Source organism: Theileria parva, chromosome 2 (assembly GCF_000165365.1).
Source record: "Theileria parva strain Muguga chromosome 2, complete sequence, whole genome shotgun sequence".
Classification (NCBI taxonomy): Eukaryota; Apicomplexa; class Aconoidasida; order Piroplasmida; family Theileriidae; genus Theileria; species Theileria parva.
Genome location: NC_007345.1, coordinates 86,769 through 99,707, shown reverse-complemented (window position 1 = coordinate 99,707; position 12,939 = coordinate 86,769). Strand labels below are relative to the sequence as shown.

Below are 12,939 nucleotides of genomic sequence, written 5' to 3'. Positions count from 1 at the left end.
CTTAATATTTTTACTATGCGGCAATTTCCTACCCACAATACCACCTTCACTGTTATCTACCTTTTCCACCTATATTTACTTACCAAAATTCTCCAAACTACATTCTTTTACTCCATATTTACCTATTTTATAATTTGCTTCCTTCCATTAAATCCCGATTTGTTTGTTATCACGAGTAAACACCAATGAATATACTATGAAATTTTACGGGGTTTTAGATACTGTAAATGAGTAAAATTAGATATTGAGGAGTTTTAAAAAATTTGAAAGATTAATAATGGAGCTGGAATCGCCTGTTCTAGGGTGATATTCCATCATAACATTACTATAATTGTTTAGATTTATATTATCATTTTTGTACAATACGTTCTCCACTCCTCTGTGTAAGTTGTAATAGTTTGATATTTTGCAATTTTCGTTTATATTTTCCCATAATTTCTTGTTAAATGTTTTTTTACCATTTAATGAGTTTCCGAGGATAAGAATGTGAGGAACTCCTATCCTTTTAGAATCTAGAAGCTTGTTCTTTATCGTCTCGCTTCTGTCATCGTATAATACTGTCAAACCCTTCTTCATTAATCCTCTAGTTATCTCCCAACCATCTCCTACACCATTTTAATACATATTTTAATCACAATTTATGTTTTTATATAATTTTAAAAAATGATCTTGTTTTAAGGTTAAATTGTACCGTTTGTTGTGGAATCTATGATAGTGACATCGTAAGGGGCAATGAGTTGCGGTAGTTTGATGCCGAACTCATCTGAGTAATTGTTAATTAACACGTTCAGAAGTCGATTAATGCCAATGCCATATGAATTCATGTACAACTTTTCCCTCTTTCTACCGGAAATTTCAAATTTCAGACCATATACATCTGAGTAGTGTGTACCAAACTTAAATAAATGACCAACCTCCAATTCCTGGAAACAAATCATTAATATGGCGTGTTAATAACTATTGAAAAAAGTATTTGGTTATAGTTAAACGGAAAGGTATATCAACCACAAATGTCTACTGAACTATCCAGTTCACTTTCTTATCAACTAATACTAATTATTACTCGAATAATACTGATTATAGTAGTATAATTTACGGTTATTTTGAAATATATATTTATAGTAATGCTATAATACTGTGTTTGAATTTTGGTCGTGGTTATGGGAGTGCTGTACCCTTAACTCGTCTGAAACTATGTTATTCTTATTACAATTCACTGTTGCAAAGTTTAATCCCAGTAGCCTGAGTACATTGGCAAAACTTTCAAGCACCAGGGTATAGGTGCTGTCAGAGCATTGCTCAGAGGAGTGTAAAGAGTACATATCAAGCATCAGGAACTCCTTTAGCCTTACTTTTCCCTCATTCACCCTCAATTCATCACGAAACTTTGTGTTTATTTGATATAACAGTACTGGAAGTTGCAATTTAGACAACGGAATCATTTCATTTTTCAACACTATGTTACACAAATCTTCACAGGTTCCAGATAATCTATATTCTACCGAACCGTTTCCTGATACCTTGAATAAATCATTATCAAGAACCGTGTTTCCAGTATTCGAAACAACTTTTTCTGGGTTTAGCAGGGGAAATGACAATTGAGCAGCACCTAATTTACACAATTCAACCTTGAATATATTGGTAATGCGATTAATAATTCGATGGCCCAGGGGTAAAGTGGTATAAATGCCAGAAGATAATTTTGAAGAAATGGGCAATTTATCGGTCAGAATAGGTTTGGTATTAAATGTATTGGAGCGGCGATTTAAAATGCCCAAAAGTTCACTATTTGCCTGAGATTTTAAAGAAAAGTTGTTGGTCCCTAAAAATAATTATTTGTATAACTATTTGGATATAAATATGTAAATAATGTATTATTGGTGTAAACGACTTTCCTCTTATAGAATAACTAATATTAAATTGAAATAAAATGCCGAAAAATTGTATATAGTATAAGGAAGAAAAAATGTGTAAAATACCATTGACGTAATTATTAAAGTGTGTATATAAATTAACGTATTTATAGCCTAAAAATATATTAACATAATGAAACAAATGAACTAAGGGAAGGAATGAATAAATGTGTAAAGACGAAAATAAGGAAGAAGTTACAGTGAATATGTATGATATAAAAATAATATAATAAAACAGAATAAAAATACATAGAATAAATGGAGAATAGATTGTTAAAAGGTGTAAAAATTAAGATAAGAGCGCATCATCCCCATGTCTATAAAATAATGTTAAAAAATAATAAAAATTCGCTTTGAATTTTTTTGTTTGTTTTATTTTCCAATTCTTTTCACGTTCTCTGGTGCTCCAAACACTGGAAGATGACTTATAATATAACTCTCTAGACATTCCAACCATCTTCAACAATGCTCAATTCAACTTTCACATTATTCACAAACACAATCCACTTTAATTGACATCCAACCCATAATAACCAATTCAAAACGAATTTGTAATTATTTTAACTGAACTTTTCTAAATTTTATTAATTTGAAAATTTTTTTCATCTATTTTACTGTTTTTCTGTTAAGAATTTGTTCCCTGTTTTCATTCATTTCACTTTTCCCCTTTTATCCCTAATTTCCTTAGTTGGGATTAATTTTACATTATTCAGGGTTGGTTTATTATAGAATAGTGTATAATACATTGTATACCAAGGTATAGCATATATAGTACTAATAGTAGTAATTTATTCATATTTTATTCATTTAACTTTAATTATAGTTACTCATAGCGGTCCGGGGTTCTCATCTTTATTATTATTATTATTTCATTCAATCCATAGAATATTTCTTCAGAGAACAAAATAATTGTTTTAGGGATAGATTTTCTATTTTAAGGATTGTTTTATCTAATTGTGGAGATTTTAAGTACTTATTTTTGGTAAAAACTGATATCAAACCCCAAAGGAATATTCTAAATAAAAGATTATTTTGAGTGAAAAGCATAAAGTCGTTACATTAAAGTTTGGAGAAGAGCCCCTGGGTCAGTAATGGACAAGCGTGTATCATATTTTTATGACCCTGATGTGGGCAGTTTTTATTACGGCCCTGGCCACCCTATGAAACCTCAGCGAATTAGGATGGCCCACGCGTTGGTGCTGAGTTATGATCTATACAGGCATATGGAGATTTTCAGACCGCACAAGGCAGTAGAGCCCGAGCTTCTGTCCTTCCATGACTCGGAATACGTTCACTTTCTATCTGGCGTGAGCCCCGAGAATTACCGCGACTTCACCTACCAACTTAAGAGGTTCAATGTGGGTGAGGCTACAGACTGCCCTGTTTTCGACGGGCTATACGTATTCCAGCAGTCGTGTTCTGGAGCGTCGATTGATGCAGCCCATAGGCTGAACAACCAGCAAGCAGATATTTGCGTTAATTGGTCCGGCGGACTCCATCACGCTAAGCGTTCTGAGGCCTCTGGTTTCTGCTACCTTAACGATATCGTTTTGGGGATCCTGGAACTCCTGAAATACCACGCCAGGGTAATGTACATTGATATAGACGTTCATCACGGGGATGGAGTTGAGGAGGCTTTTTATGTTACTCACCGTGTGATGACAATAAGTTTTCACAAGTTCGGGAACTTCTTTCCTGGTACCGGCGATGTCACTGATGTTGGTGTATCCTCCGGTAAATACTACTCTGTAAACGTGCCGCTAAATGACGGAATAGATGACGAATCTTTCGTGGACCTTTTCAAAGTTGTGGTTGGGAAGTGCGTGGAGGTATACTGTCCAGGTGCTATAGTATTACAGTGTGGAGCAGACTCGCTCACTGGTGACCGTTTGGGTCGGTTTAACCTAACCATAAAGGGCCATGCAGCCTGTGTACAATATGTTAGATCTCTCAATATTCCCCTTTTAGTGTTAGGAGGTGGTGGATATACAATTCGAAATGTTGCTCGATGCTGGGCATACGAAACCGGAGTTATACTCAACAAACACACAGATATGTCAAATCAAATTTCACTGAACGATTACTATGATTATTATGCGCCTGACTTCCAACTCCATCTCACTCCCTCTCAGATGACCAATTATAATACCAAGGAGCACCTGGATAAGATTAAGGTAAAGATTCTGGATAATTTAAGGTATGTGGAGAAGTCTCCAGGTGTTCAATTCGCACACGTACCACCAGACTTCCTAACTAGGGACGACGACGTCGATGACGATTTACAGAAACAGGTGTTTGATGAGGGTGGAGGGAGAACCAGTTTGTCAACAAGGAAACGCATATCGTTAATCACTTCAAGTCATAAACTTAGAAGAAGGGATTATAAGGGCGAATTGTACGACTTACCAGACAGGGATGACCAGATTCCAATATAAATCATTTTTCAACTGATACCGCCAATCAATCTTCTACTAAATATTCACTATGTCGTACAATTTCTATAATTTAGAATTTTATAATTTATCAGAATTACATTGTTGTGTAGAACAATACTGGTTAACATGTGATAATGGTAAATTAGTGTTTAAGGTAATTAGTGACAGTGTGGATTCTGATAATTTATGACTAAACTATATGATAACAGTAGAATATAATAAGATAACTATAAATAAGTATAAATAACTATAAATAATGAAAATGTGTGGATTAGTTAATATTAATGGAATCGCAAGATCATTGGTCCAAGAAAATTGGTGCTTCCAGATCAAATAGGATGCAACCAATTGTAAAATAAGTATCTGAGGAGTAAAATTAAAGGAAATTGAGAGTAAAATACTCAATAACCATGAATAATTAAACTGTTGATCAATTACAAGCCACACAATAATACAATAAGATGTAGGGAGTGAAACATTAAGATCTAAAATAATACTTCTTTTTATAATTTTGATATATTTAAAATTTTGTTATATTTTTTAATATAAAAAATTTTGTTTAAACAAAATTATAGATAATGACTGTAAACAATCAACAAAAAATGTACTCATTTTAATAAATTCAGATTAATTCAAAATGGAAGCTGGACCTCTAAATGTAGTGACTCAAGGGTCTGAGAGTAGTCTAAATGTAGCTGGTCGGGGAAAATTTTTTGAAAATTACATTCGGAATTTAAAAACTCTAATAGAGCAATCCCCGTTGTATCAATCCATGAATGAAAATGACACCGATATCAACGTTGTTATTGAAAGGCATATTAAAACCGCGAAGATTGAATCGATGAAAATGTCTAAGAAAATCCCCGTTAGAAGTGATGGAATAATTGATAATGTTCCCGATCGTCCAGCACCAATTACTCATATGGGACCCAGTGGAAACACTAGTGTTAGTAAAAAAGAGGAAAAACTTAGACTAATACCAGTAGATATTCATCAGAAAGTATCGTCTGAGGGCGTTGAGGTTGTATTTGGATTTGATTACAAATATTTAGAAGCAAACAAGGATTTCGGTATTGTTACTTTAAGAGATTTGAAAAAAACACTATGGATTGGGAATCGATCAACGTATTCAACTCAGATTCTGTTATATTCTAATGGTACGATTGGTTTACTCGTATTGATGTTGAATGAAAAGTCGTTGAAATTTCTGGAAAGAAATTGGTATTGGGGATGGAAATGTATACCAGAGAGGTTTAACTTCAAATATTTAGATGTGGTCGACGATAAATGGAGAACATTTAGTTCGTTCGAATGTGAGACAGAGCTTTATGAGCATTTTCTTAATGCTTGCTATTCATTTTTTCCAAAGAAAGTTGGGTACCAAGGAAATACTGTGTATGAAGAAAGTGACAACGGTGTAATGTTGTTTTCTTTGGGAAATGACCTTTTAACAGGCAACATACAAACTCATTTATTTCAACATACATCAATATCTATTCCACTTGAATCTGGTTTTGGATATGACCTAACTCAGGAACAGAAAGAAGGAGAAGCCCCTGTAACTTTTCTAGGATCCTTTTCCATTGATTTTCATAAAGTTCAACATAAATCGATAGATGATCCTAAATTTGTTTCTGATCAACAATCTTATTTCAGAAATTTGATTAGTTATGAAAATGAAGTAAATTGTAGTTCTCAAAAGGAACAGAATACGACCGAAGAATTAATAACAAATTATGTTTCGCTGGATTTTGATCTTTTATTACCACGTTATATAGAAGCGAAAAATAAAAATTTTAGGTCTTACAAGTGTCCTCCGGATGAACTTTTTCACAGAATAGTTGAAGGAAATAAAAACATTTGGAAAGTCAAGAAAAATGGTCTTTTAGCTAAACAAGTCCATTACTATATTGACGATGACAAGTGGGTAATAGTTGTCTTGGAGAACAACACATTTAAATTCCTTTACAGAGCGTCAGATTCTGATGTATGGGTTGATAAATCATCAGAAATGTTCAATACTAAAGATTTGAAGGTGATTAAAAGGAACAGACAAGAACTATCACCAATGGATTTGAAGTTTAATTTTTTCGGCCCACTTTGTATCATTCCCCTAGGTGACCCTGTTCGCGTTAGTTACAAGAATTTCTCTCATAATTTTGAGCATTGTGGAAAACACATCTCAGTGTGGTTAGTATACGATGTAACGACAAATAAAGCCAAATTGGAAACCAAAGTCTTTAATCTAAGGTCTGAAACTCGCATAACTAACCCCCGATAACTCAAATACAAGAAGCTTGAAATGAAGAAACGAGAATTAATTACAGCTCTGTATCAACCCGCTTTATAAACTGATCAAAATGTTTCACATTATCCCAATTAAACACACCCTGTAACATAGTGCTCCTAAGGTTCTGTTGAGGAGTTTTCTGAAATTTAAAAGTCTCATCAAAACAGTTGTACTGTTATGGTGGTTTTGTTCTCAGGCTGCGGAATGTAATACTCCACATCACACTTTTTATTAACATTAATTTATCTATCAATTTATTCAATACATCATATTTGTTTATTGACTTTAAATTTGAATTTGTATAGTTAATGATATACTTAGCGGTACAATCATTTTAGTATTCGTGTAGTGTTGTATAATGGTTTCACACATGTGGTGACTCAATTTCATAATATTAATCATTGGTTCGTAGTTTTTCTGTCAGCATACTTCACTGTTGTTTAATGAATAAAATAATTAATATAATTTTATAATAGAAATAACTAACAAAACTAATAATTGGAAATTTGTCAATGTCCACACAGATTCCATATTCTATCATATATTAATCCTTTATTCCTATTTTAAATTATTCCAAGGTATTGCAATAGTAACTTATAACTCTCTGCCTTGATCTATTTATCCTATTTCCAACTTTAGATCTTGAAACTCCTGATGATCCAGTTTATTTAGATATGAGTATTTGTGTTAATTATAAAATTTTTAATATATTTAACAGTATTTAATATTCCTGATCTCCCTTTAACTCAAATTTCGTTTCTTAAATAACCATGGGAGGTTTTTATTCAAAAACCTTAGACTCTGAAGAATTATCTTCTATTTCCAGTGATATTGAGTCAAAACTTTCAGTTTCTGAAAAGCCACAAACTCATGATCAGAAAGTAACTAATACTCCTAAAGTTATTTCGATTAACTACACTCCTGATGATGAGCAAGAACTAAAAACACACCTTAACTCTGTTTATCGTTTATTGCTCAAGAAGCGTTTTAGTAATTCTGACATCTTGTCTTTCTCTTCTCGTTTACTATCAATTAACCAATTTAAACCTCCCAATCAGAACGGTTCAGTAGCACATAATCTTTATCATCGTTGCGGTGGTTTTTGGGGAAAAGCCAAACGTGTTTTTGATGACATAGTCAAAGATTGTTCCGCTGAAGAGGATAAGACTAGATTAATACAACAAGTTAAAAGGACTCCCGACCATCTAATTTGTGACAATGAAAAGGATTTGTTAATAAAATTTATTGATCGTACTATTGACGAATCTGAATTTGAGCAATTGGTAGACCGTTTTAAAAGTCATGTTGAAGATGCCATTTTTATCCATTTTTCAGATATTGTGCTACCATTTTTTAGACACGTTAAATCAGATCTTGAGTCTCGTAATTTATACGATTATGACTTTGAGTTGATTGGCGATTTTTTCAATCTGGATGCAGAGAGACTAATATATCAATTTGTTATGAGAAACATTGAAGGTAATTTGGACGACGATACTTGGTTTAGGTTAAAAGATTACTTCTATAATTGTTATTATCAACATTTTGAAGATTATCTAAACCAGAAAATAAGTGAAATTTATTCATTCAACTTCGAACAACAAACTGATACCAAGAACGTTGAATCTCCTGACTTAGTTTCAAAACCCTTAGACTCTGAAGCTCATCCTATCTCCAGTGATATTGAGTCAAAACATTCACCTAATGACAAATTAGAAATTGATGATCAATCCGTTGAATCTGACTATGAAGATTTTGCCAATTCTATTCGTATTAACTACACTCCCGAGGATGAGCAAGAATTAAAAACACAACTTAACTCTGTTTATCGTTTATTGCTTAAGAAGCGTTATAACGATCCTGATGTAATAAGATTTTCGAGTCTTTCAAGTCATTCAAGTCATATTGATGAATCAATAAGTAGCATTAAAAACGCTCCAATTTCAAACATTATATTTTATCTTTGTGGTAGTACTAAAGATAGAGCCAAGGGTATCCTTGATGATATAGTCAAAGATTGTATTACTGATGAGGATAGGGCCAGATTGATAGAACAAGTTGAAAGGGCTCCTGATCATTTATTTTATGAGAAGGAGAAGGATTTATTAATAAAATTTATTATTAATACTATTGACGAATCTGAACTTGCTGAATTATTAGGCATTGTTATGGACCATATTCGTCGTGAAATTTCTATGTTTTCTTCAGATACCTTGCTGGCATTTTTGACGGACATTAATACCGATTCTGGCTCTTGTAATCCATACGAACATGCAGTTAGCTTAATAAGTGACAAAATAAATTCGCAGGCTGAGATACGAATAGACCGATTGCTTATGAGAAATATTCTCAGAAATTTTCGAAGGGATTTAGCTAAGAGATCGGAAACACATTTTACTGACTTTAATGTTGATGAGTTTGATAATCTTCTAAACCGCAATCTCAGTGAAATTTATTCGTTCTTCAATTTCAAAAAAGCTGATGCTTCTAAGTTTGAAAGTCTTTAACCATAACTTAATAATCTATCTATACTTTATACTTTACCATGGAACCTAATATATCTATACTTTGTATGTACAAGTAGTCTAAACGGGTGTTAAAACACTCGCCCCTAATGTGTTACATTGAATGTTTTTACTACCTATTACATAGATTTAAGATAAGCAGTTGTGTAAATAGTCATAATATTTCATGATAATTCAAATGTGTGAAATCCGTTAAGTGTGTTGAACCAAATAGTAATGGTTAATGGCTAGAATTGGGGTAGTTTTAGGTTAATCATCAGTAACATCATTATCGTCTTCAACACTACTGGAATAATTCGGATTATTGTTTTTCAACAGTGCCTAAAAATTCATTAGATGTCTTGAAATATGAATAGCGTAAAGGGAACCTTTTCTAAAATAAATTTGCCCTTCTTGTACTTTTGGGATTCCTCAGTAGCCTCTTCATACTTCCAACCTAGTAAATATTACCACTGGTACATAAATGTATTATTAGTATGGGTGTGTATAGATAAATTAGGTGACTTATCAATAAGTAAGTGTAAATAATAGAAAGGGAGGAGTTCATGGAGTTAAAAATAACTAGGAAAGTATATAAACTAAGTGAAAGGAGTTGCTCAATAAAGGTGAATAGTACCCAAATTAGCTCCACAGTCATTGCAATAAATGTCAACAATGGTATGTTGGCCTGTTGTCATCATACGCTCCTCAAAAGGCCCTTCAGAAACATTAACCACTCTAAACAAAATATTAATCTCAGGCTGGAATATATATTCTATATTAGGTTTGGGAGAACTAATTGTCCATAGTATTAGTGTAGTATGTTCTATTCTAATAATATAAATAAGTAAAAAAAGTGGAAATGTAGGAGTAGTATGAAGGAAGTAATGAAATAGCAACAAAAATTGCCTGAACAGAGCGGAATACCTGGTAAAGAGCCATGCTACACCCGTTCTGCCTCTAAAACTGGTAGAAACTAATTCTTTGGAGGTTGTTAAATGACTTCCGCAATCAATACATCTAAGAAAAATCAAGGTAATTGAAATTATAGAGGTAAAAAAATAATGTAATGTAATAGACAAAAAATACTCGTAAATATCATCCCCTTCAAGGTAATATTTATGTAAAATTCCCATAACTTTATTTATTTAATTCATTGATAAATTGTCTAGTAAAATCAAAAATAAATTAACACTAAATTATCTCATGTCAGGCACCGACGTATTGATAGACAATATTATAGTAAAACTATACTAAAACTACTAATAATAATAACAATGGTAATAATAAAAATAGTGAGAACAAAAAGAGATGTAATATTAAGAATTATTATGTTTCAATATTAAATCTTTCAACTGAGCTTTATCGCAACCTACAACAATACATATATTATTACACATATTATTATACACTATATAAAAATAACATATATAGTTTTGAGGGTTGTTGTGGAAAGAAATTACACCAATTGCCAATAATTTGGCAAATTGTGTGCTTTCCTAAGTTTCAGGCAATTAAGCCTATTTTATCCAATATCCAGAAATATTAGTTGTAAATTGGCCTTTTACAAGTGTAGGGAGTATAAATAATTATTTTAAAAATGTAAAATAATATCTTGATAAGTAATTGATGTTAAAAGTAAGGAAGGATACGACATTACCTGTAATTTCATCTAATAGCTTCCCATTTTTAAATAACTTGAAAAATGGGATGGTTTTTACTCCTTCTTCATCAGCAATCTGTGGAAGGTTGTCAACATCGACGTCGATAAAGTTGAGGTGAGGAAGCTCGTTGCTGAGCTCTTCAACCACCGGCTTGGCCTTCTGACAAGGTTTACACCAACTCGCACTAAACTTAGCCAGTACTAATTTATCCTGAAGTATTGTAGCCTTGTAGTCGTCGGCCGACTCTACAATACGAACCAAGTAACGTTTTTGAAATAAATTGTAAGATTCTTTAGCTAATCCTATATTACATATATTTTTTATCATTATTATATATACTAATTTGATTTATACTGTATACTACTGGAATCCCATATAAATTTACACAACCTTACACAATAATATTAATATTGTACTATAGTGATAAAATATACGATATAATAATACCAATAATAATAAGGGTAGAAGGGATAAATGGAAGATGTTGTGAAGAAATTAAGAAATTTTAAATGATAAGAAAACATATGGTAAAAATGAAGTATCAGTACATTTTTCGTATTCCTTCTCCTTTGTCTCTGTAATACAAATTACAAAAAATGTGTAAATTAGTGTTTGTAGTATATAACTGACTGGAGAATTAAAAAATGAATAAAGTTAAGAAGTAGTATGAGAAGACTGAAACAAGATGTTCCCCAGGAACTGACACATTACCTGTATTCTGTTCCGAATTTGAGTATTTTGGAATCATTTCATACAAAATCTTATGCAATTGTTCCTGTTTTGAACTGACAGGAAATATAAATAGAGACGCAAACTGGACGGGTAGTCCGAACTTCAAAACACTTTCGCAGAATACCCTCATGGCCTTGAGGTGTACCCAATAAATGAAAATGTCAGAATGAGCTACATCATAGATTCGGGAGAGGAAAGCTTGTTGACGCTGTGCGTCAGTCTCCAGTCGTGACTGCTCCTCCAGCAGTTGCCTGTAACGATCCTCAGAATACACAAACTTATTCGCGTTGTACCCGTTCGATTTACATGACTCAATAAACTTCTCAACACTCGATTTAAATAGCACGACACGCCACAGCATTATCCCTCCAGTTCTAAACATTTTCAGCTTAACAATTTATACTCATTTTGCAATTATTCAGTATATTTTAAGTGTAAAAGTATTTAAAGAGTAATTTAATCATTATAGAAGAGAAAATTAACTTATTTATGATATGATAATAGTATAATCTGTAATTGAGGATATATAGATAGATAGCATCTAACTTAGTGGATTTGGGTAAGTTGATGTGTTTTGCGGAATTTGGTACGATGTTATCACTGAAGGTCATGTAAGTGTTGAGGAAGTCATCCTGTGAGCTAATTGGGACGTATACTACGACTGTTGTCAAGTGATTGGTCTCCATGAAATCATCGTTACTCTCAACTACATCGGGAGTAATTACATACACAAGGTCCCTGAACTGAATATTACCGTCACTGTTACTGTTGATACTGTTGCGTTTGTACTTTAACTCGTTGTAGGCAACAGACTTGAGAATCAAGTCGTCCATCAACTTGTGAACCAACTGCGATAGATTTTTTAGGTTTTCACTAATTGGTAAGTACTTAGGAAACTTGCGGTCATCCCAAACAAATTTGCTTACATAACTAGAAAGCGAATACTGTCTACCGTCGTAATGTACCTTTAACTCGACGGATGGATTAATATCTACGGCCAACTGCCTGGCTCTTTTGAGAGAAGATTCAACCGTCTGGTCTTCCTTCTCCAACTCGTCAGCACATGTCAACAGAGTGTCAAAAGACTTGAAACGAAGATCAAATGGTACGTTGAACATGCCAATGTCATGAATTGTGTTGTGCTTCATCAAGTGCTTCTTCAACAAAGTATAAAGCTCATCCGAAGAAGTCGAGTTTCTGATAGAATTTGACAAAAGCCAACAGTCATAAATGGATTCCTTTTTCATCACATTTACAACTCATTTGATGGGATATATCATTAAAACTAATTTTATTTAATAAGTAACAATTAAAATAAGAAAACAAATAAAATTTTTAAAATTAATACTAATTAAAGGTAAAAAATAGTGAAAAAATTAAAAAATAATGAAGAATGTGGTA

General features: G+C 32.7%; 7 protein-coding genes across 7 annotated transcripts; 3 read left to right on the top strand and 4 right to left on the bottom strand.

Annotated features, from left to right (window-relative positions):
- Window position 1: 1 nt before the first annotated feature.
- Pars2 (tRNA synthetase class II core domain family protein) lies at window positions 2-2,182 on the bottom strand. The gene is made up of 5 exons (XM_759516.2): window positions 2,113-2,182; window positions 1,980-2,027; window positions 1,137-1,822; window positions 692-923; window positions 2-605 (listed from the first exon to the last, which is right to left on the bottom strand). The coding sequence occupies exons 1-5, from the start codon at window positions 2,162-2,164 to the stop codon at window positions 238-240; spliced, it is 1,386 nt and encodes a 461-aa protein (XP_764609.1). The 5' UTR covers window positions 2,165-2,182; the 3' UTR covers window positions 2-237.
- Window positions 2,183-2,216: 34 nt separating this feature from the next.
- Window positions 2,217-4,830, top strand: HDAC1 (Histone deacetylase Rpd3). Its single transcript, XM_061305297.1, has 2 exons — window positions 2,217-2,670; window positions 2,832-4,830. Exon 2 carries the CDS (start codon window positions 3,005-3,007, stop codon window positions 4,346-4,348), a length of 1,344 nt encoding a protein of 447 aa, XP_061161273.1. The 5' UTR covers window positions 2,217-2,670; window positions 2,832-3,004; the 3' UTR covers window positions 4,349-4,830.
- Window positions 4,831-6,907, top strand: TpMuguga_02g00038 (uncharacterized protein). Its single transcript, XM_759514.2, has one exon. The coding sequence runs from the start codon at window positions 4,986-4,988 to the stop codon at window positions 6,627-6,629; it is 1,644 nt and encodes a 547-aa protein (XP_764607.1). The 5' UTR covers window positions 4,831-4,985; the 3' UTR covers window positions 6,630-6,907.
- A 501-nt stretch (window positions 6,908-7,408) lies between these two features.
- TpMuguga_02g00037 (uncharacterized protein) lies at window positions 7,409-9,156 on the top strand (the record flags this gene model as incomplete). Its single annotated transcript, XM_759513.2, has 1 exon — window positions 7,409-9,156. The coding sequence occupies one exon, from the start codon at window positions 7,409-7,411 to the stop codon at window positions 9,143-9,145; it is 1,737 nt and encodes a 578-aa protein (XP_764606.1). The 3' UTR covers window positions 9,146-9,156.
- A 10-nt stretch (window positions 9,157-9,166) lies between these two features.
- TpMuguga_02g00036 (Yippee zinc-binding/DNA-binding /Mis18 centromere assembly family protein) lies at window positions 9,167-10,441 on the bottom strand. The gene is made up of 5 exons (XM_061305296.1): window positions 10,232-10,441; window positions 10,070-10,162; window positions 9,780-9,880; window positions 9,532-9,599; window positions 9,167-9,484 (listed from the first exon to the last, which is right to left on the bottom strand). The coding sequence occupies exons 1-5, from the start codon at window positions 10,276-10,278 to the stop codon at window positions 9,413-9,415; spliced, it is 381 nt and encodes a 126-aa protein (XP_061161272.1). The 5' UTR covers window positions 10,279-10,441; the 3' UTR covers window positions 9,167-9,412.
- On the bottom strand, window positions 10,442-11,264 carry trx1 (Thioredoxin-1). Its single transcript, XM_061305295.1, has 2 exons — window positions 10,803-11,264; window positions 10,442-10,514 (listed from the first exon to the last, which is right to left on the bottom strand). The coding sequence occupies exons 1-2, from the start codon at window positions 11,131-11,133 to the stop codon at window positions 10,462-10,464; spliced, it is 384 nt and encodes a 127-aa protein (XP_061161271.1). The 5' UTR covers window positions 11,134-11,264; the 3' UTR covers window positions 10,442-10,461.
- atp6v1c1a (V-ATPase subunit C family protein) lies at window positions 11,265-12,939 on the bottom strand. Its single transcript, XM_759510.2, has 3 exons — window positions 12,085-12,939; window positions 11,518-11,912; window positions 11,265-11,381 (listed from the first exon to the last, which is right to left on the bottom strand). Exons 1-3 carry the CDS (start codon window positions 12,783-12,785, stop codon window positions 11,302-11,304), a joined length of 1,176 nt encoding a protein of 391 aa, XP_764603.2. The 5' UTR covers window positions 12,786-12,939; the 3' UTR covers window positions 11,265-11,301.

Excerpts from the sequence above, each read along its gene's own strand:
- atp6v1c1a (XM_759510.2), bottom strand. The coding sequence starts at position 12,785 with ATGAAAAAGGAATCCATTTATGACTGTTGGCTTTTGTCAAATTCTATC. Across the intron at positions 11,913-12,084 it reads AACTTACCCAAATCCACTAA|AACTGGAGGGATAATGCTGT; the intron begins GTTAGATGCTAT and ends GAAAATGTTTAG. Across the intron at positions 11,382-11,517 it reads AAATTCGGAACAGAATACAG|AGACAAAGGAGAAGGAATAC; the intron begins GTAATGTGTCAG and ends TTTGTATTACAG.
- TpMuguga_02g00038 (XM_759514.2), top strand. The coding sequence starts at position 4,986 with ATGGAAGCTGGACCTCTAAATGTAGTGACTCAAGGGTCTGAGAGTAGT.
- HDAC1 (XM_061305297.1), top strand. The coding sequence starts at position 3,005 with ATGGACAAGCGTGTATCATATTTTTATGACCCTGATGTGGGCAGTTTT.
- TpMuguga_02g00036 (XM_061305296.1), bottom strand. The coding sequence starts at position 10,278 with ATGGGAATTTTACATAAATATTACCTTGAAGGGGATGATATTTACGA. Across the intron at positions 10,163-10,231 it reads GAAGGGGATGATATTTACGA|ATGTATTGATTGCGGAAGTC; the intron begins GTATTTTTTGTC and ends GATTTTTCTTAG. Across the intron at positions 9,485-9,531 it reads GCAAATTTATTTTAGAAAAG|GCACTGTTGAAAAACAATAA; the intron begins GTTCCCTTTACG and ends ATGAATTTTTAG.
- Pars2 (XM_759516.2), bottom strand. The coding sequence starts at position 2,164 with ATGTATTTTTATTCTGTTTTATTATATTATTTTTATATCATACATATT. Across the intron at positions 924-1,136 it reads ACGACCAAAATTCAAACACA|GAATTGGAGGTTGGTCATTT; the intron begins GTATTATAGCAT and ends ATTTGTTTCCAG. Across the intron at positions 606-691 it reads CATAGATTCCACAACAAACG|GAGATGGTTGGGAGATAACT; the intron begins GTACAATTTAAC and ends AAAATGGTGTAG.
- trx1 (XM_061305295.1), bottom strand. The coding sequence starts at position 11,133 with ATGATAAAAAATATATGTAATATAGGATTAGCTAAAGAATCTTACAAT. Across the intron at positions 10,515-10,802 it reads GCTATTAGATGAAATTACAG|GTTGCGATAAAGCTCAGTTG; the intron begins GTAATGTCGTAT and ends GTATTGTTGTAG.